Source organism: Macrosteles quadrilineatus, unplaced genomic scaffold (genome assembly GCF_028750875.1).
Source record: "Macrosteles quadrilineatus isolate MER2022 unplaced genomic scaffold, UCM_ALF_1.0 Scaffold_9__3_contigs__length_116548681, whole genome shotgun sequence".
NCBI lineage: Eukaryota > Metazoa > Arthropoda > Insecta > Hemiptera > Cicadellidae > Macrosteles > Macrosteles quadrilineatus.
Genome location: NW_026542602.1, coordinates 57996654 through 58019075, shown reverse-complemented (window position 1 = coordinate 58019075; position 22422 = coordinate 57996654). Strand labels below are relative to the sequence as shown.

Genomic DNA, 22422 nt, shown 5'->3' with positions numbered 1-22422 from the left:
ACGTTTCCATGACCGCGGGAGACGACGATGACGTTTCCGTGACCGCGTGAGACGACGATGGTATCTGCTCGGCAGGGGGAAATGTTCATGATTTTGTCGCGATCGCGGACGACGACAATGTCGTTTCCGTGACCGCGGGAGATGAAGATGACGTTTCCGTGACCGCGGGAGACGACAATGATGTCTACACGGCCGCGGGAAATGTTCATGATTTTGCCGTGATTGCGGACGACGACGATCACGTTTCTGTAACCGCTGCAGTCAATGATGATGTCTAAACGTACGGTACGCGGAAGATTTCATGATAATAAAAACCAAATTTTATAGTTAGAATTTGTTATTGCTGCATTATTCTTTACTTGAAAACACCACATTATCATAATACTACTTTATGACATAGACAGGGGTTGATGTAGTATTAGTGTCGGTATCAAGAATCGCGAATCGATACATTTTGGTATCAACACCCACTAATTGTTGAAAAAACTAGTCTTGAAAAATCTAGAATTAGTCTTGAAAAGTCTGGAATTAGTCTTAAATTTTATAATGGAAATAAACTAGACACCCTGTATAAGACAAAAATTAAAATTTAATAATTTAAATGGGAAATCTACATCACCAATCAATAAAGGGTTTTAAAGTCCAAAAATGTATGTGTGGCCAGTTAATGTGTGTTGTGACCTCAAATGGGGTATGTGAAAACTGAAGATTCTTTTATGTGGGTCAAAATACTCTAGTTAAATAATAATGTTCTTACAGATCTTTTAATTTTTTTAGATACAGCTGTAAACAATGGAAATTTCTTTAAGTTATTTATAATGTTTCGTTTAGACAAATTTAGTGGTTTTTATTTTCTTGATTTTAGAAGATTTTTTTGAACAAAAAATTACAATAGAATATGACTTTTATTTACAGTAGAGTCCCGCTATTCCACATTAACTATGCAATTTCATGTAAGCATTGATGCTTTGTACTAACGTCTTAAAAAAATTATAATTTCCAAAGTTCAGTTCTGAATAGGCGGATTTCCAGAATAGCCGGGGATATAAATAGTGAGACACTACTGTTTTGAGTCAATTAGAAAACTAGATCCCATCATGTTTACTACCTCAAACAAACGACAGGTAACTAAATACAAGATTCAAAATTTGGTTTTACAGTACATCTAAGAGATTCGGAGGACTTTCAGACTCAACACATCACTAATACTCACGTTGTACGTCGTCCTGGTCGTCGGTGGGTCCGTTGGCATGGCGACCTCGGGAAGCTCTCTCCTCCTCCAACTCCAACTTGACTCGTCGTAACTCGTCCAACAACTCATTGCGTTCCTCTACAAACCGCTTCAACCGAATATCTGCAATAAAACAATCGTGATGATATGGGCGAAATCATAAAGATGTATTGTTAGATGATGTTGTGAAAGTTTGGAAATGATGGAAAACAATATCTTGTTCTGTTGAGCAACAGAAGGCTATTGCTTCAAGTGGGTCAGTTAATGGTGGGATGTGGACAGTAGGGTAGGGCAATACTTTTAAGTTAACAGTGTCAGCGATTGACCATTAGAAGCATGGGGGCAAAACCCACTCGGAAGTCGGAAGGCATGGGGATTTGTTATGAAGATTACATAAATTTATCAACATATCCCATTTTGGGAGAATGGGGTTGCCCTGATATGCCCCTCTTATCACCTTGGTCACAAATACAAACATTGATACTTTGTCCTATATTTAGGATGACTAGCGTCCCATCAAAATGAAAATCAAGGACAATTCCATCTTAAATATCATCTTCTTGATCAGGGTTGTACGTGTTATTACATTTACGGAAAGTCAATACAAATATGTCTAATAACACTTTAAACATATATTTACAATTATAGTGTTGACTCACAAGACTAAATTCACCTATCGGGTCTGATTGTAGTGTCCAATTGTAAACGATCGCCACTTACCATCTTTTATGTGTATTTACCGTCTTGTAAGTCAAGAGAATAAGTCAAAATATACGTTTCACCCGTAGGCTAATTAATTATTGCGGTCTCCTCAACACAAGGGATCATTTTTCTACCACGTTTGTTATCGCGACAAAATTTGTAATGATTTCTCCCAAGTTCATACAATGTACGTGATCATTTCTTGCAATCACAAATTTTGACGGCGTAAAACAAGAACAAACTGCTATTTTGGGCGGATATTTTGGTGATCGGTTAACTTAAATTTTCTGGTTCCATACAATTTAAGGATTTTGTCCCAGTCATAAAAATTCAAGTACAATTCCTAGATTTTCTGGTTACCAAGTCGGCTAAACACCGATATGATTTCATCAGGAAGCAGATGGACTGAAGATGTATTGGGACAAAATATCAGTGTTATGTTATTTGAGACATAAATTTTGACATCCTGCACAGTAGACTTACCAAGAGACCCAGAGCCGTGTTGTAGGACGTCCGCTACCTCAGCTGAGACCAGAGCCTTCCTCGGAGGTTTGGTCCTTGGTTCTCCGTCCTCACATTCGACATCTTCTTCTTCCCCTTCCACCACTACCAGGCCTTTCTCCTACAACAAACACCTCAAATACTCAAAACTGTATTGTATTTTGTAGCAGTTGACTCGTATAAAAATAGTAAAATATCAGTGAATATTTCTACTTATAAAGCGGACGGAAAGAGTATTAGTAGTGAAACACACTATTGTCACTATTGATTAAAATTAGCGACTTGAATGGAAAGCACTAAAGCAAACAGACAAAGTTACTAACTTTATATTTACAAAAATAATCACAAAAACATTCTACATAGTCCTGGTAAACAATATCATTGACTTTAACTGAAGTAGATATCCCATCTATAAGGACCATCTGTAACCAGTGTTGGGGAAGCTACTTTTAAAATGTAGCTAGCTACAGCTACTGCTACATTTTCAAAAAAGTAGCTTAGCTACAGCTACTGCTACATTTTCAAAAAAGTAGCTAGCTACAACTACAGCTACAATAAAATGTAGCTATAGCTACAATTTTAGCTACTTTTTCAAATATATTTTTTTACTCTACGTACATTAGCTACAATTGTAAAAGTAATTCAACAATGCATAAAATAAATTGTGGTACTCCAAATCATGTCCATCTCCTCACACATAATTAAAAATATACTGGCTAAACCTTCTACTACCTTTATGTTTTATTCTAAGAAAGTTCTTTTGGAAGAATTCAGTAATGAATGACAGACAAATAAAAATTTCAAATGAAGGTAAGGTTAGAGCATGTTGAATGAAAATACACTCCTCTTTTTGATGTTTTTAATTTACAAACACCTAAACCAAAAAGTGAGATTGTTCTTATCTTACTTGGAAGAAAATACTTATTTATAAATTCTGTTTGTTGGCTTCTTAACCTAACCTAACATAAAAACAAAACAACTGAAATAGTATAGTAGTATACCAAAATATTTATTTGTAGCCTAGTTATTTTGTAATATTGAATTACAGTACTTAAAATCATCTTATATCTAACATAAATAAATAAATTGAAGTTTAAACGGACATAAAATAAAACAGGCCTATACATAAAGCTTTTACAAAAGTCTTGTGTAAATAACTACAAAAAACACTAAACATGTAAAAATCTAAAAAACAAATCTTTCTGTGTTAAAGAGTTTAGCCTACTGATGTGTAGTTTATCTTTCTTTATTTATGGCTATACTTGTTTAGAGACTGGTATAGAGATTTATTGTGTTATTATTTATTCATTTCACTTCATTTTACATTATGCAAATTGTACTCCACTTGAGTGCTCAAAAAGGTCCTGAAAAAGTATTTTTTAATTTAAATATTCTGAAAATTATACTTTAACAAAAGTTGGTGCTCAAAGTTGCAGTCCGTTAATTTGGACCTTCGTGACCCAAATACATTTCCACCTGCACTGAACAGCCGTTCGACTGAGGCGCTAGAGGGAATTGGTGTGTTCAATTTGATGGATGTTTCCATAATAAATTTATAACCCTGCAAACATTTAAAGGACTTGACACCCTCTTTGAGAAATCTATCAAGCTCCTGATGCCAATCGCCTGGCCCTTCAGAGTGATCTTCAAACGTGAAAAAGCTTTTGCCAAGGCTAGGGTCAACAAGATCATCATCTAAAACTTCTGATGAGGTTTCTAGGGGTTCTTGATGGGTATGTCCAGGATTCTGCTGATTTAAAAACTCCTCCATCCATTTCCGGGCTTCTTCTTTTCTTGTCGGGTCTTTAATCCAAACTAGCTTGAATCTAAAACCAAACAAATATTTTGTCTACTTTCATATGGAGGGGTGGACAAATGTTAAAGAGAACTTTTTAAAATTGGTGTGTATAAGGATGCATTAGTCATTAATTTACCATAACTAGATAAATGTTGTTATGTAATACAAGACCCAATTTGATGCATTTTTTTTTTTATTCTTGACATTTTTGAAAAAGGTGTGCCACACAGAACTATGACAGTGTTGAATATGTATAGCATTAATTATTTATAGGCCTAAACCTTATTTAAACTTATTTCATCAACTGCATGTGTTAAGTGTTTACAAAAACAATCTGTAAATCACTCAGCTATGAATGATTATACATATTTGATTTGAGTGAAAATTTGTTTAACCACCATGAACTGTTTTCTGTTTACGTTGTTTACATGTCAGTAGTTCGTAGCCTGTATACTGTAAATTGCCTGCATTATTTGAAAAAAATATTAGGTATTTAGTTTACGAAAATTATGTGTAAAATCGCTTGGCCTGCATATCTGGAAAAATGCAAAACTTGTTATGCAAACAAACCAGGTTACTGTTCTGAATTAATTAGATTTAAGCTGACTAAAATAGATCCTAGTCTGTATAATGGTCATACTTCCAGTAATAACTATAATAGTTAGTAAACTACAGCTAAGCTACAAGCTACTAGGTTTATACTGACCTTGGATGAAAACAAGAGGCAAGAACTAGGTCCTTGTTCCATAAATCACTGGCAAATCTTCTATTTACACCATCTTTCACAGCGTTTGCCAATACTAAACAATATTTTAAAGTTTGGGACCTGACCTTATCATCTAGATATTGCAGCAACTGATGAAGCGTGGGAAGTAAATATCCAATAGAGATATTCTTATCACCTTGGAGGATGTCAAGAGCTTTAGTTAGAGGGTCAAGAACATCAGCATATTCCTGAAAAATGTTTTATAACTTTTAAAAGCTAAAACTCCAAGGATAAGTTTGATGCCACTGTAAAATTTAAAACTTTTTTTATATGGGCAAAGTTAATCAAAATAATAAACAAAGGTGTACTGGCGTTCTGTTTGATATCATTAGTGAAATTGTTTATGTGAATACTGAGTAAAAACTACCTGGAGTGCAGATATCCAGATAATAACTATTAATAAAGAGTTTAATTATTTCTTAGTTTAAAAATGGGGTTTTCCATAGTGCTTGGCTAAGTTAAGATTGCAAAAATACCAGAAAATTACAGGTTAACAAGGGATCAGACAACCTCCTCTGAGAATATAAAGAAGTAATTACTATATAACTTGTAGTAATGCCCCGAAACAGAAATAACATTTAAGAGCTTACAACTAATTCAATAATTAATGAAAAAAGAATGTGAACGTGTAATACAAACCAATACCACCACAACTTACTTTTAGAAACTCCATGTCAGTTGTTTTAAGTCTTGGGAGACCTATTTCGTCGCAAACCAAGTTCATTTTATCCATATTTACCCCATCACAAAGTTTGCAAAGCCAAGATATTGAGCTGTGAAAAGAGTGCCATCTTGTTACAACTGGTACTTTTAAGTTTACACCCAGGTGTTGTCTTATAGTGTCTGCAGCTTTGGAACTCTGTCTAGATTTGTTCCACAAGCTCTGGCACTTGGAGAACACAGATCGCGACATCTTTTTGTATGCTGCGTCATATTCTGTAGCTTTCTCCACATCTTTAGTTGCAATTAAATTAATCATGTGAGCCGCACATTTTCGATGCGGGGGTAAGGAAATCTCACCAAAGCTTCCTTCGTAGCTTTCCAGAATTTCATTTATAGCAACAGGATTAATGTCAAAGTCATCGCCTTCATCTTCTTCTTCCTCTAAGCCTCTTTTATTCAAATCTTCACTTTCATAGGTCTTGAAGGCTTTGATAAAGTTTGAGCCACTATCAGTTACTGCCATAAGAACTTTGTTTTGGATTTTAAAATCCACCAATGTATCTGAGATGTTCTGTCCTATAACATCATAGGTATGACTACCAATGATACGTTTACATGATAAACCGACATTTTTTCTTTCTAGGGTAGATGGGTCAATCCAATGGCATGTTATTCCAATGAACGACTTATAATGTGCAGTCCAGCAGTCTGCAGTGATGCACACATGATCCACTGAGGAGAGCTTGTTGTTAATGTCATCAATCATGACTTTATATGACTCGCCTATCTTTTTGACTAATGTTTTACGGCACATTATTGGAACATTTGTTAATGTTGACCAAAGCTTTTTAAAAGATGGCCTTTCGACTTCAGAGAAGCAATGCATGCCATCAACTACCCAGTCAACTAGTGCATTTTCGACAGTGGTTTTGCTCGCTGACTTACATGTACTCAGCATACCATCATAGAAGCTTAATTTTGCTTGCTTCGGAATTGATTCTTGGTGACCTGACTGACCCGTTTTACGTTTGGCCTCTTTCCATTTTTGTAAGCTGTCATTCAACTTGTTGATTTGACTGCTGTGTTTGCGCTGAAATAGTTCTATATTCATAAAATCGGTTCATAAAATATTTCCTTTTTTTTAATTAAATTAAATTAATTTTAACCTAACTTACCCAGACAAAGCCCATTGACCAGGTAACAATAACATAAACTTAATTCACTTTATTTCCTTAGAAATAAATTGATATCCTAGAGACAATTTATAAACTGCTGGTAAACTTGTCCACTATTTAGTAACAAGTTTGAGTTGGTTTATGAGTTAGAATCATTAACAAAATTAGCAAGGGATACCGGATTATGTTTAAAATAAACGATGGATAAAACGATAAAAGCTACTGAATCCGGCTTCGTAGGCCCCCAAAGCTAGGCCTACCTATTTTATTTGGAATGCAGCCTGCCTAAGCTAACCAAACTCAATTTTGCAGCTTAACTTAACTACCGTAGGATGGATTTTATTTAGTAGGTACTGCTGAAACTCTACTTGATGTAGTAAAATAAAATCTACTTTTTAGGAGCTTTAACAGAATCCCTGGAACTAAACTTAAATTATAATTTTATTGCATCATAGCCTAAAATTTGCTTCATAGTGAACATTGGCACATAAACCTATTCAAATCACATATGACAGTCCACTCCACCTATTAGGCCTAATGAGCCTACTGGATATAAATAAGGTTACGGTAAATATGGAGATTTCTCAACATTACCTATAAAAAATCAACTGGATGTGACTAGACTAACGGTTAACATCTTGGACTTATTATTCTCATAATATTTCTCAGAAAATAAATAAATAAACATTTGACAGGTTTGGTTGGTTTCCAATTTAAAAAAGTGTTGAAAAACTTTAATAATAAAAAATAAATATATTGCACCATAAAAAAAATAGGCCAACAAAAAGAATGTTTGTTAAAAAATATCTAGCCTATATTGTAAAAAAAACAGATCTGTGGGAAATATGACATCCTAAGTAGCCTAGGCCTATAGATTAATACACGAATCCATAATGAACATCTCTTAACTTAGTTCCACTTTCATTCCATCAAATTCTTAGTTAGGCCTATGGCCTATCTCAAAGACTTAAAGTCCTACATAACATTAACTATAAATTAAGCTAATCGGTTTAGGAACTTTGTAAATGTCGTGTGGATTGCACAATTTTTATTTGCCTAGGCTTGGCTTACCTCAATGTGAAGTTTCATGTTGAAAGGGGAGTTTTTGGTTACACTTATCGTGCAGTTCAAACACATCTTACATTTCATTAGATAATTACCCTTTTCGTTTACTTTATTAAATTTAAAAAACTCTTCATATGCCGGCCAAGGAAGGGGAAGGGTTTGTGATGAATCACAATCAGTAGCGGTTGATGGACCAGCCTGTTCATCGTTTGAAGATCCTGAGTTTGTTTCCATTGAAAAACAAAGTTAAAACTATTGACTCATACAATTTAAAAATAATTGATGATGTAGTGTCAACTCCAACAACTGTCAAACTCGCAAACGTTCAATAGCCTGAAACTGGTGTTCTGTTCGAGGTTCTGTTCTAATAGTTTTAAACGTCGTCTGCGTCGAGCGGTTTGGTCTGATTCGTGACCATAGAGTAGCGAATTAAAGGAATGAGAGTGAAAACTGCCTTTAACATCAACATAATCAATACTCTTTGCCCTCCATGTCCATGCAAAACTACAAAGAAAAATAATAAAACAGCTGCGACTTGATGTTGGCTTCACACAAGTAAAGTAGTTAAGCCTTTTTTTTAACTTTAGTCCAAAAGACGTAGTTGCTGAAGTAAGGTCGTGATCAATTATCACTAGCTCCATCAGTATATAAAAGTAGCGAGGAAAGTAGCTAAAATTCCGCTACAGCTACTTAAAAAAAGTAGCTCGCTACTGCTCTTGCTACAAAATTTGAAAAGTAGCGTAGCTACAGCTAACGCTACAAAAAAAGTAGCGCGCTACTTCCCAACACTGTCTGTAACCAATTTCTTGTGGAAAAATAACATTCCAATGAGCTACACAGAGTATGCTTCAGTCTAAAACTGTATTTTCCCGTTTGGTTTTTGTTGCTGTGGTATTAGAGATGTTCTAGTTCATTCAACAAACATTGGATTGAAATTTACATCAGTAGGCGGCTCAAGTCGGCTATAATCAATAATCACATTTATTCTATAACAGGCTACAACGCATGGAAATTAAACACAAGTTCTCACCACAGTCTAATATAATATCCTGTAAACATAATTTTTTTACTGAACCTACCAAAGCCAGTGGAATTTATAGACGTTTTTTGTAAGGGAACAGTCCAAACCCTGGTTTTGTTACTATCTAACGTCTCCCTGTTGTTAGAAAGCATCATAACCTGATAGCCCAACGACCAATGGCATCTGGCTCTAGCAACGATCTCGCTTTGATCGAACCAACGACCTCCAGATAAGAAGGTGCGCACTATAATCCTGCTGAGTTGAGTCTAGAACTGCTCAGTTTACCTGGATCAGCTGCAATAACTCCTCCAGCTGAGCTCTTGACACGTCCAGATCCTCCTGCAGTTTTGTCTTGCTACGTTTGGTCTGTTCAAACTGTCGGCAGGTCTCTTTGTGCTCTCGCTGTAAGTGAAAATGTCAACAATTAATTGCGATCATGGCACACGGTTTGAAATTACAGTAGAGTTTCTTAGCCAAACCAGAATTAACTATCACTCTAACTAATTAAGCGCCTCAGCTGGCAGAACAGAAATCTCTTGATTCCTTGTAATTTCACTGTTGATTTCACAAGGAATGTAGAGATTTCTGTTCTGATCCTTACTATTTTTCAATCAAATCAATTTGTGTATGTGCAAGTATGTTTTTGTTACTTCCCCCTCAGGCAATGTGTTGGCAAGTCAGAGGTACCACCCTGGGTACCAAGAGCCACAGGACTAAGTGAACACATAAAAAACCTGCTAATCCGACATCCAACAGTTTGTCACTTTTAATAACCCGGAATTGGTCTAAAGGTTCAATGTATACTATTTTAACCCATTTTAGTTTGTTCGGCAGACATCAGTTTCTAACGGCTTAAAGGATTTCAGAAGTGTTTTACTTCTATTTCATTTTATATGACCGACTAAGAGAAAACACAATAAAACACAAAATAATCGCTCGCTGGTCAATAATTTCCTACCACTCTATATTTAGGAGCCCTTGGAGGCTAGGGGCCATCTTGGATGATTTCAAGCAGCAGCTGAAGAGTTATTTATCGTACAAAATTTTTTTTCAAATACCAAAGCGATTATAATTTAAATATCTAGTAAACTGTGGGATTAGAAATGTTCTTTGTAGTTTTGAATTGTTCTCCAAGGGCGTCCATGGAAGCTAACGGCCATCTTGGATTTGTCCGCCATAAGAGCAATGTTAATTTTGTTAATTTCAAACAGCCTCTGAAGAGTTGTTTACCATCTCAAAATATTTTTTCAAACACCAGTGTGATTTTGATGTAAATCTAGTATACTGTGAGATTATAAATTTTCTTTGTACTTTTTTAATTATTCGTCTACATTCCAAGGACTCTTAACGGTGTTTCCACTAGCCTCACAATAACAACTGTTTCTATAAGACGTTCAGTCAAAAGTCAGGCACTGCTAAACACCCAAACGTGTCGAACAAGCAAACATTTATTGTAGCTTGTTTGTTTTACAAAACTTGATATTTTTTGTTAGCAATACAGCTTATCTATTTCTCCTCACCAACAACTGCAGATGTTGTTCCTCCAACTCCTCGTGTTTGTCCTTGAACAGATCCACCTGATACCCGAGTGCAGCCTTCTCATTGTCCAGCTGGGCATTGGCCACCATAGCCTTGCGGAACTTCTCCTCACACTCCCGCAGTTCCATCTGAGACACAGAAAAATTCAGCAGAGAACTAATGGCTATGTTGAATCAATTAACAGTTAGGGCTACTATTAATTCAGTTAAGTTATACTGCTTGCTTACTACCATCTTAGAAAATTCAAACATTGATTTAAAGAAGTAATCTTTATGAGAGTAGAAAAATGAAGTCGGGGCAAATGAAGTCCACGACAGTGGCATTCTGTACGTAAGAAAAATCTTTTAGAGAAAGCGGTTAAAAAAAAAGCTTTGTGGATATGCTTTGAATTGAGCCCTTTGTTCTTACACCGAATTCCAAAACACTACCACAGCTAGCAACATACCCACTTAATAGTAAGTATGCAAACATTACAGGGTTTTAACTTTCAACGATTCATCAATTTGTTACTGTTTCTCACCCTGACATCTCGTATACTGTTGACCTCCTCCAGAGAGTCTTCAGAACTGCGGCGGGACGAGTGGTAGCTGTTGTTGGAGGACAGCAGAGTTCTGGGGTTGGTGACGGAGCTGGCTCTAGCGGGTCTGGTGCCTACCCCATCTACACACAAAGCAACTGTCAAAGTACAGGATGTGGTAGTGAAGGTTGATAAAACAAGGAGGGAAGGAGAGAGATCTGTGCAACTAATGTAACCTAACCTAATGCCTGGCCAAACCATATACCTTAGAATAAAACCTTTAAACCCAGTTCTTAACATAACTTAAACTTTTGTCCAAAATAACATCCAAGCGCTTAAGTCATAACCTAACCTAGCCTAATACCTTACCCCACCTAATACCTTACATAAACTAATACCTAACCTAGCTCAAGGGGGTATTGATTTACAACTTTTGTGTTTACTGACGCTACACATCCGCACAGGTCACCTTGGGACAAACTTTTGGTCATCAACCCAGCGTTGCGAAGTCCCAGGGTTCTAAGAAACAAATATGGAAGGTTCTGAAGCAATCCTGATAAGTTCTGGTGAATCGAAATTAAATTTTTGGTTGTTTCTCTTTCCCTATTTTAAAATTTGTCTTTGTAATATAAATTTTTTTCTCTTAGAAAATATAGAATTAACTCAACAACTGAGCAGTCTATACCCCAGCAAGGAGAAAGATTCATAGGTTGACAGAAGAAATCACAACTGATGTGCAACTAGGAGTTTACCAGTTTGTGGTACTTGGTAGGAGAGATCCATCTACAATTAACAGTGAAAATACAGAATTTGACGAGATTTTTTTATGAATTACACCTCAAATCAGGCACTTTTCTACATTTGTTATCCTTACTGTGAGGTGTGAATCCATAATGTGTTTTTCAAGATCTTTTTGACTGTTCATAGAATGAGGGAAACATATTTTAAATATAACTAAATCACTGATTGAAGAAGTTTTAAGAGTTTAGGTAACACCAACACACCTGGAGTGGAGTATATATCGTAGACCTTATCGTTATCTTCGTTGTCCCGCTGAAGTCTCTCGAGTTCCCTCATTCGGATCTCTCTGGCCTCAGCTCTCGCCTGTCGCTTGGCGGCCAATCGAGCCTCGGCCTGTAACAGAACACCACACCGTGTAACCGATTAAAAAGTCATAACTCAAATCTCAAGTCTTTAGGTGTTAATTTATCAATACCCATTAACTATCTCTAAACACGTTGAAACATCATAAACAGGCTAATGTGTACCTCTGAAAAAGCAATTTTTCCTTCAAACAGTCCATATGCGCATTGGACATTGTATTCTATTTTACATCCTTGTACGAAGAGTCAATTGTCCCCTCAGTCTGGAAACACTGTAAAAAACTGGATTCCTTACAAATTATTATGTAACGTAGTTAAACAATAAACATTCTTCACGACAAACTTATGAATCATTAAGGAACAAATAAAAATAAATTGAAAATATAAATGTCTGAAAAATAAATTATCAAATAACAGAAAGAGTTGAGGAAACGGTGTTATCATGGTTTAAAGTGGCCTTGGTGACTAAGCCATTTGAGATGAGGGCTTGGCAGCTGTTAACTTGATAAGCCGAGAGTTAACTCGGATAACAGAAATGCCTACGTGAGAATGGCTTTGGTCTAACAAATCTTACTTGTAAGATTAAAGCAAGGTGTAGAAATTTGAAACCAAGTTCATTCCAAACCTAACCTTAAACTTATGTCCCTCAGATGACACTTAAACAAATTCCTATGAGAAACTGTGACTATTGTTTTGTATCTCAAACTGTGCCCATCGAATTAAAGTACACGGTGTAACACTGCAAAAGATAAAAATCAACTGCAATTCTAACCAAGCCTTAACCTAACCTAATCTGTCTCATTCAGTAACAAATATAGGGCCTACCCAAGGCATTTTACTCTGTTTTACAATAACTAGGTAGTCATTAGTATTTTAGTTAAGTATCCAGTTGTATCCCCATCTTAAATTGTAAAAATAATAATATGTAGAACAGAAATAAAATCCGGTCATTCAAAACACACTAGCAATAAAATAAGTCAAAAGTCAAAATAGACTGAGTTTTGTATTCAGCTTTTTTACTTATGTATCAAAAATTTACTTTTACAATAAAAGTGTGAATGTAGGGAAATTAGTGTAGCAAATTCTATTAAAAAAATCGGCAATGGTATAGTCATAAATTGAACACTGACTAAGACTATAACATTGACGTCAATTAACAACAGCTGATGGCATAGAAATGTAACAGCTGATCAAACACACATGGAATTAACTTGGTTTGGCTTGAGCAACATATGTGGAATTTGTGACAATCTACTAAAGATTAAACATGCCACATTGTGGATCAGCTGACATGTTTAACAATGGTTATACATAAAGGGTGTGTTTTGATGATCATTAACAAGTCATACTGATAATATTACGACAGTAGTTTTTGACAATGATGGTCAATTGGAATAATTTTGTTTCCTTCTTTCGTTAATAATACATTCCTTTTCTTTCAGGATATTTATTGAGTTTAATTAGTTAATACAGGATGCAAATTTTTGCGTTTTAACCTGAATATAAATGAAGGATGAGTGTAGAATGGAGTGAGATTACATGTGTAGCTTTTTTACTGAATTTTCTTCTAATGGTTCGCTGTTTCTTAGCCAGAACCATTATTAAAAAACCCATTGATTAAGCACAGCTGGTTCCAGTTTTGAACCATTCAAAAGCTTATTGACTTTTTCAGGATCGAACCAACGACCTTGATTTCTAGGCGAGCACTTTAATCACTCAGCTACCGAGCAATACAATTTCCACAGGTACAATACAGTCCCAGTGCTAAAAGCTAATATCATCGAGTTTTGTTATACTAAAAGTATACATCTCATTTAAATAGACCATCTGTAGCCGATTAATTATTTGAACATAATCAAATTGGGCCACTGACATAGTTTTAGTTTAAAATTTATTTGTTATTACAGTATTTGGATATTATATTTCTTACAAAACATATTTCCAAGCAAATTTCTCCTAAACAAATGTATTGGTACCCATTCTCTTGCATTAAAACTTCATTATTTTCAATAGCTCTGAATTTCAAGATTAAATCTACTAGCATAACTTATTTTTAATTCCCTTCTTTGGAAAATAGGAACTAGAATTTAAATATTGTTAGTTTAATTGATCAAACCCGTTGGACAATAAAAAATATAATTGTGGATTAAGGAAGCAGAACAAAATTTCTTACCTTGTATTAAATCTCAACTAATGGACATAAAATTTACATAATTAGAAAAATGAAGTTAAGTGTATTCAAGCAATAGAAGTACTGCCTTATCATATCTGCCCCTCCTCTTGTGTTATCAACAATCCCATGATAATTACACAACAAAACATCCTACCTATGGCCTCTTTGGGTCTAATGGAATAATGGACATTACTATAGGTACTATGTTTCTTTTTTAGTATTTTTCCCTATTTTACTCAACAAAACTTGTTTAATCCTGACCGGTCTTAAATTTTAACAACTATTACAGTTGATATGAAATTTTTCACTAAAGATTTTAGTTTTTAAGTAATAACCGCTAGGGCATTACTCAACTATTAAAACATTCTACACCAATTTATGAGAAAAAATTCTAAAATATTAAACTTAACTAAGGACATTTTATGCCAATTGGTGGGAATTTTCGCAATCATGCTATACACAACTATTAGGCCACTTTACACCCAATTTGACACAATTCTGCAGAGCATTGTGCTCAACAAAGAATTTTCTAGTCTACAAAACCACAAAGCCACATCAGCCGTTTGTCATCGCTTATTGTGCAATTGTGAGTCTGAGTCAGAACTACGACACATCAATCTTGCTGATTCTGATTAGCACAAGTATAAAGTTGACAACAACTTCCCCAGCCAGAACAGTTTATTAACTTGTATTCAATAAATGGTATATTTCTGAACTGGTTAAAATCATCTACAAATCAAATTTATTGGTGCTAGCACATAAATCAACATTTAAATAAATGTATAATTGTTACATCTTTATTTTTGTTTAAACAAGTTTATGTCAGGCTTAGGTATATAGGCAGTTGCCTTTAAAAGGTAGAATAGAAGTGAAAACAACAGGTTTGAACCAGGATGACTGAGGACAAAGTGCATTGTTATCTTTGAACCAGTTTTCTCCATTAGCTGCAGACAAGCCAACATTTCTGGCTTTTGCAAGTTATAAACTTTTGCATAATGTTAATATATATCAAAAATATTTAAAAAATATGGTAATGGTTTATTTTTAACGTTAAAAGTTCATTATATTATTATTCAGCAGTAGAGCAACTTTTCATGGTGATCATTGACGATGAGACAGTTTCAGGTTAAGCTTGGTTTTTTTCACAAAGGGGGGGGTTATACAGATTAAGAATTATTATGAATCTTCAAGTCACAGTATTTTTAAATAGCAAATAATCATTGGTTATTGACAAAATTTTATCCTGAACCTATGATTCACAAGTAAAGAAGCAGTAGAACATGGACATAAAAATATTAAAATGAAACACCTGGCATAGTGATAGAGCATTGTGAATACAATTTTGATTGTTATTACATTGTCTATGAGTCTAATTTAATTTCATTAAATTAGGGAAAAAACTTTAAGCTGAATGAAGAGATGTCCAAGTTTTAGGAAAAGTAGACTACTAATTTATTTTAAAGGAACCTAATGCTATACAGATATGGTCTCAACATTTTTTTTTCAATCCCTCAAAATACCAACGTAATAAAAATGTGATCAACAATTTAAACCCATTGATTGGTTGAAGTAGTTAAAATAATAAAAGAATAAATTAATAAACTAGACTAAATCATTACGGTAGATGGCTAAGTCAGCATCTAAGACACTGTTGTGAGTTGTTCCAGTGTTGCCACTAGGGTACTATTTATTAGTGCAATTCATTCTCATACTGCATCGTCTCATCCCTTGCTTTACTAACAGCAAGGTACAACAAGGTAACCCTGCTTTAGGCAAGTATATATGTGAACGTAGAAAAGCAGAGGTCAAAGAGACCAACAATCTCAAAAAAGCTCTTTCAAAGCATACGTTTAAAATGACCCAACTATAATCATACAATATTTTATACAAAAAATAAACAACAAATAAGTTACATACATCATCGTTGACTTTCCCCAGGAAATAAACAATGGACTGATCCTCTCCATCATCCTGTATCCAATAGTCACTGCTGTTGCTCCGTTGTCTTTTCAGCTTCTCAGGAACGACGGATTCCAACTCCTCTTCGTTCAGTATGAACGACTCGTTCAGAATGCTGTTCTCAAAATCCGGGGGTTCCTGTTTGTTGAAAGGAGTCGAACACCCATTAGGAACGCACACCATGGTATTCGACACAGGACTTAAAATGATCGAGCTATCCTTGAGATTCAAATCAATTCCGGATTTCGAGAAATCCAACGCTTCGCGACCAATCTCACAAGATCTGTTCAAATTCAATCCTCCGTTGACCGTCAACCTACTCACTGAGTGTCCGTTTTCTGGCGTAACGACGATCACACTTTTATTTACATCGTCGTCTACCAACATTTCGTTGATTATTATTTCGTTGCCTCGGAAATTCACACCGTTCAGTTTGACTTGTCCGTTCACCTCGACGTTTTGATTGGATTCTTCCTTGGTGATATACTGAGGAGACGTGAAGCTTACGTCTACGATCGAGACGTACTTTGAGTCGCTTTCCAAGCTATCGCTCAAATGTCCGTTCCCATTGACGTAGTTGTTGTTCTCGTTCTTCTTGTCGGACCCAACTTGCTGGTTGCCCATCGTGGACTCACTGACAATCCCTCCGTCCATGTCTGGGATATCAGTGTTATCACACATTAACACTTATCACTAGAAGGAAACATGTCTTGATACAGTTTATAACTGATTAAAGCAGCACTGCAAAATAAGATTATTGAAACTCATTGCTTGTAAAAATATTTTTATGTCATGTAACTTTTGCAATTGTGAATGACATGTGTTTAAAATGTACAAGTCGTTGTTTTGGTGGTTATAAATTGTATTGGCTTGTGGCAAAACAAATCTATAAAGATAATGTAAGTAATGAAATGAACTATTTATTGGCATTCTATATGTTGGTGCTGTTCTTCAAACATAATAAAAAAGTTTTCCAATACTTATTTAGTTTTATTTGATATTAAACTCCTTTTTCTGTCAATATGTTATCTAGGCCTATTTTTTTATTTTTTTTTATTAGATAATGTCAAAATATATATATATTTGAAAAATATAGCTCCATTACTGCTCAAGAAAATTTACATGTAGGTAAAATAACATGCACAACCTTAAATTTCCTGAAATCAATAAATGATAGCCATTAAAGCCATGTAAGGTTTCATTTTTTTTCGTTAACTATACTAGTAATGAATTATATAACTTAAATAGGGAAATTCTAATCCAAAACATAAAACAAAAAAAAACTAAAAAACAAACTTTTTTTGCTATGAGCAGTAGGCCCCTACCATTAACTGAGGACTAAAATTGAAAGGCGTATCAAACTTAGCAATTGATTACCAAATTGTCAACGTCGCTTGATTCTGCAGGTAAAATATACCAGGACAATAACCATATTGTCACACTATGGTGTGATGTAAACTACCGTGTCGGATGGTGCGTTCACCCTGCAATCATTATATACAGTTGACCGTCAAGAAGGCTGAAGAGGACAAAGTCCTACAATAGCCCCAGTAGGATCATCGACTCAAACCCTTCGGAAAGTCGCTCGGTTATCCTGCGATTATAAGACCAGAAGAGGATCAAATCACCGATATCGCCGTGCGACCAAAAACTTAAGTCTTGCAAAAGTCAACTTGTGAAGTCTTAGATACTTCTTGACTATTGTATGTTTGAATAAAACCGTGTTTATGTTTTTTTTTACGGAGAAAAATTTAGATTTAGCTCATCAACTCTAGATTTTGGCTTAGTCTATATTTCAATTGAATTAGGTCTGAATTTCGTTCAAATCCTTAAGAACTCAGGTTCACAATTGATATAACCAAATAAAACATGGTAATGACGACAATATCATTGTCGTCAAAGTGAGAACCGCATCATATTACACGTAACTTGATCTGACGTTTCGGCCTCGTTGCAGAAGCCATCTTCAGGGCAGAATTGTACCTACACCACACTATTGGGGTAATTGTAACCGTGGAAGATCTACTTTTTGTGTTGAAAGCAAAACAAAGTCGCGAGAGTTTCTTTATGTTTGTAAACGTAACGTGTAAATGCAATTATTAAAATTCACTAATTAGATCACGGAATCTTATAGAACACGGGATTGGAAGCAAGATTCGTGTCACAAGTAAGTAGAATCAAATCGTACACAATATACGTTTTACCGATGTATGTATACGACATATATATGGGCCGATTCAACGCAATGTCTAATTACCGAGTGCTTCGGCCGATTATAGTCTGTATGATGGAACCTGTATCCATCGTAGACGGCGTGACAGGAGGGTCAGGAGACAGGTTCCACGGATCCACCATATTAGCCTGCTGTCGAGGATAAACATTGTCTTTTGTCCGTGACGATCGACGAAGCAAGTGCGAAATACACTAATCTGACAACCCATACAACCAATAATTACAATTTTAATTATAATTTTGTTCTTTGATAACAAAATAGCCTTCCTTACTTCCGTTTATAGTACAAATATTCAACGAAATTGTTTAAATATTATAGGCTAGTTTCGTTTTAAGTGCAACATTAAAGCTTTCAACACATTACATAAAATCAAATAGTTACATAAAAAACTACATACAACACGAAACAACAATACCGCTACAAATATTTACAAACGGTTCCAGCGATGTCAGTAGATTCTTTGTTAGTTTTGAGTAACGTTTGTGTTGTGAGTTGTACCACTACATTGGTGGTCTAATTGTCTGTGACCGCATCTATTTATTTTTTTTCTGCGCATTTCAGGTGAATGTTGACTTGACAACAAAACTAGTCATCACCTTTTGATTGACGAAAATTTGAACTGCACAAGTGGAAATGTATTTTGGCACTTACCTTCGCCTTAAGGCACCGGAAATTTACGTCCGGTCAAAGTCACATATTGGCCTCATAACTAGGCTACTATATAAGGAACTGCGACTCATAGGACGATAACCCCGACCGAGAGCACTTTCAATATCACGTCGTCGCTCGTCAGCGCGACCCTGTGTACAAACACACGGACCCGGCGACAGGGTTTTCCTCTAATACAAACGACGTAGAAAACAGTTGGAAGAGAAGTTGTACATAAACAATATAAGTTAGGTAAACAAAACCTGTAGAAACTACGAAGGTTTCTGTGAAATTTGATAGTGTACATCCTATTGTTTCGTGAAAATGTGGGAAAAGCACTAAAATAAACCTGTCTTGTTATGGATAAAGTCACGGTTAAAACCCGATCGGCAGTCGTTATAATCACCTGGATAATGCCGTATTTTTGTGGTTTTATCAGATTTAAAATTTTATCAGCAATGTTTACTATACTTGCATTTCAACATTAATCGTTATTGGAATTGTTAATGGTAATTCCGCTATTTACGGTCCCAAGAGCTTTTTCACTGGGACGAATTCACGTACAACCCGGAACGGATGGAACCCTTCTGTCCCAAAACTTTAGATGTCGTTTTCCTGTATATTTCCTCAAATGGCTGTAGCTAGAACATTATACGACATGTGTACTAAATAATCCAAACTGTTCAACAACGATGCACAAAATTGTACTATTATTCTACCGCTAGACTGTGTTGCTGTGGTAATTGGGTAGCAGGAACTGGTAACGGTAAAGTTTCGCAGAGCATGGGACCGGTAACGGCGGTAAGCGATGACTCAGGGGCTACTGATATAGACTACTCGCCGAGGGAGACCTGAACTTGACATGAAATGTTCACACCTTTTTTGTGGTTTGTTTTGATCGATTGAAAACAATTAAGTCTCAGCAGTAGGGTTGGGAACATTTTAACACACAATTTAGAAAATCATAAAACGATAAAAGCCACCTACATAGGCCTTAAACCGGATAGAACAAATCTTCGCAACGGGATTAGAAACTTCGCATTTAGTACTACAAGGTCTATATGTTTTTTTTTTTTTAAGTTCCGCGTTTCTAACAATTAATTAGTGGGCCTTTAAAAATTTGAAACGAAAATGTCTATCTATTTATGTAAAATATTTAAAGCTACCCAAGTGTTTTCTAGAATTGCTTTATCTAAAAGCACACAATTCTCCAAACCAAACCTGAGACAACGAACAATTAATGTGAAAATAGTAAAATTTAAAATTGATTAGTAACCCTGTGTAGAACTAACAACTTTATCTTCGTTCTTTATTTTATCTTTATTTCGTTCCAATACGAATCTGCCTAATAAGACTGTACTGAGAATATTTAAGCAGAGGCAAGCCAATGTAGGCGTTAAATATAGACTGGATTCCCAAAGAGAAATTATAATTCCTTTTAGTGTTGATTCGTCAGGCGCCAAAGATGGAGAAAATATTCCACTTGAACAATGCAGTCAGAAGTGTGTGACGTCAGCAATAATTGCATAATTATAAACGCTGACTTTCGTATCCGGTGGTGCTTGAGTCGAATATGTTTCTCGATGATTTCAGGGTAAATTTGACAGCCTGTTTTTACACCATAGGGGAAACGGTAGTTAACAAATATTTATCATGACGAAATAAATGTTAGGTTAGTGAAAGCAAAAACAAAAACAATAACGTTTCCGTACATAAAGTACTTTAATTTTGTGATAAGGATAAAATAAAGAGTACGTTTATTAGAATTAGATTTATCATCTTTGAGTATCAGTTTGAGACTATTTGAGGTCAGTTCTGCCTGGTTTCTATAGGTGTACGTTTTTACTATATTTTGTTTTTTTAACCAGTCATAACTGAATATGTGCGAAATCTACTATTTTTCTCCACTTTTATTTAACCGAAGACGAAATCACAATCTACAAAGTAGACGACACAGGAACACACAAACGTCCCCAAAATTCATACACAGGCAACAAAAAACATACCAACACTGGCTTCCGATTTTACATTACGACAAGATGCCTACTTTTTTAAAGTCTTTGTGTAGGCCTACATTATAAATAGATGTGGCATAAAAATAATTAAGTTTACAATAAGTCGTCAGTTTTGCTACGTCACTCATCGGTTTATATGACAGAAAACTGTAATTGACAACATATTTTGTCGGGGAATCAATCAATCTACGTTTATTTTCATTCTACAACTGGTTAAATTTTAACTTCATAATGGTGTTTCTAAGTTGTCTCCTCATTTGAAAAATGCATCAGATTTCAAATTCCAAAACATCGTGAAACATTCCGTTAACTAAACTGTATTTCAAATTTCCTAAACTACTTAGAAACAAAACCTTTCAAGTCTATCCAAGAAACACTTTAGTAGAAACCCATCACACAGTTTACCGACTCAAATTACAGCTGAAACTAACGGTGTACACGTTGTTGCAATTCTCAGATTCCCAAGCGTCAAAATCAGCTGATTACCTTCGTGTGTGTGACCGGCAGACACACCGAGGTATGTGTCGTGTGTGTGTGTGTGTGCGTGTTCACTGCTAAATGTCAACATTCCACTGACGTGGGAAGACGTTGACACTTAACCCTACGTTGAACATCAATTTACCATCAACTATTACACAATGGTTCGCTGGATCAATAGTGTTCAAAAGCTGAGACATTGGTTAGCAAAGTTTCATGTTAAAATAAATTACATCAGAGATCGTCCCAAATATTGGAGAGGTAAAAGTGGAGAACCTTTCGAAACTGAGACGTTTTTGTATAGATTATACGCAATTTTGTATGAAACTATCTTTTATTGTTAACAATGTTGCAAATAAAAATAAAAATAATATTATGTTTTTTTGTAAAGTATTCCTACATTTCTGTAGGAAATTTTAACCCCCTAAGATAGGTTAGCTTAGGAAAAAAGCTACACAACAAATTGTTTAATTTCACTATTTTATAGCTATATGGTTGTTTATCTCGGTTTACAGAACATTTTTAATAAATGCGGAAATACTCAAAAAATATCTGAAAATATTCCTATTGACAACCCTACTGTGACTCCATACGTCTGACATTTTAACAAAGTTAGCTTTGACTGTTTGAAAAATAAACCATCATATTCGCAGGTTAATTTGAACCACCGTTGCGTTTTAGAACTTTCTTGTGCGTTCAGTAACACCAGAACAATACAACAATTAGGTTCACTTTACAATCCCACTCCCACACTTTCGGCCAAGGCCTTGTAATACGTAGGATTCGCGACAAGGCCTAATTGTGGTAGACAATGTTACAAAAAGAAAAGTGAGTAG

At 35.2% G+C, this 22422-nt stretch overlaps 1 protein-coding gene across 6 annotated transcripts in view; it reads right to left on the bottom strand.

Annotated features, from left to right (window-relative positions):
• Positions 1-22422, bottom strand: part of LOC129002987 (leucine-rich repeat flightless-interacting protein 2) — a 63068-nt gene that overhangs the window by 7238 nt on the left and 33408 nt on the right. For 5 of the 6 annotated variants that reach the window (XM_054431153.1, XM_054431154.1, XM_054431155.1 and 2 more), the window contains 6 exons: positions 11983-12112; positions 10982-11121; positions 10443-10589; positions 9208-9324; positions 2417-2555; positions 1214-1354 (listed from right to left, as the gene is read on the bottom strand). In XM_054431153.1, coding sequence (XP_054287128.1) covers positions 1214-1354; positions 2417-2555; positions 9208-9324; positions 10443-10589; positions 10982-11121; positions 11983-12112 — 814 coding nt within the window. Of the gene's footprint in view, positions 1-1213; positions 1355-2416; positions 2556-9207; positions 9325-10442; positions 10590-10981; positions 11122-11982; positions 12113-16171; positions 16955-22422 lie in introns of all 6 variants that reach the window. The other variant, XM_054431151.1, reaches the window with a different exon arrangement.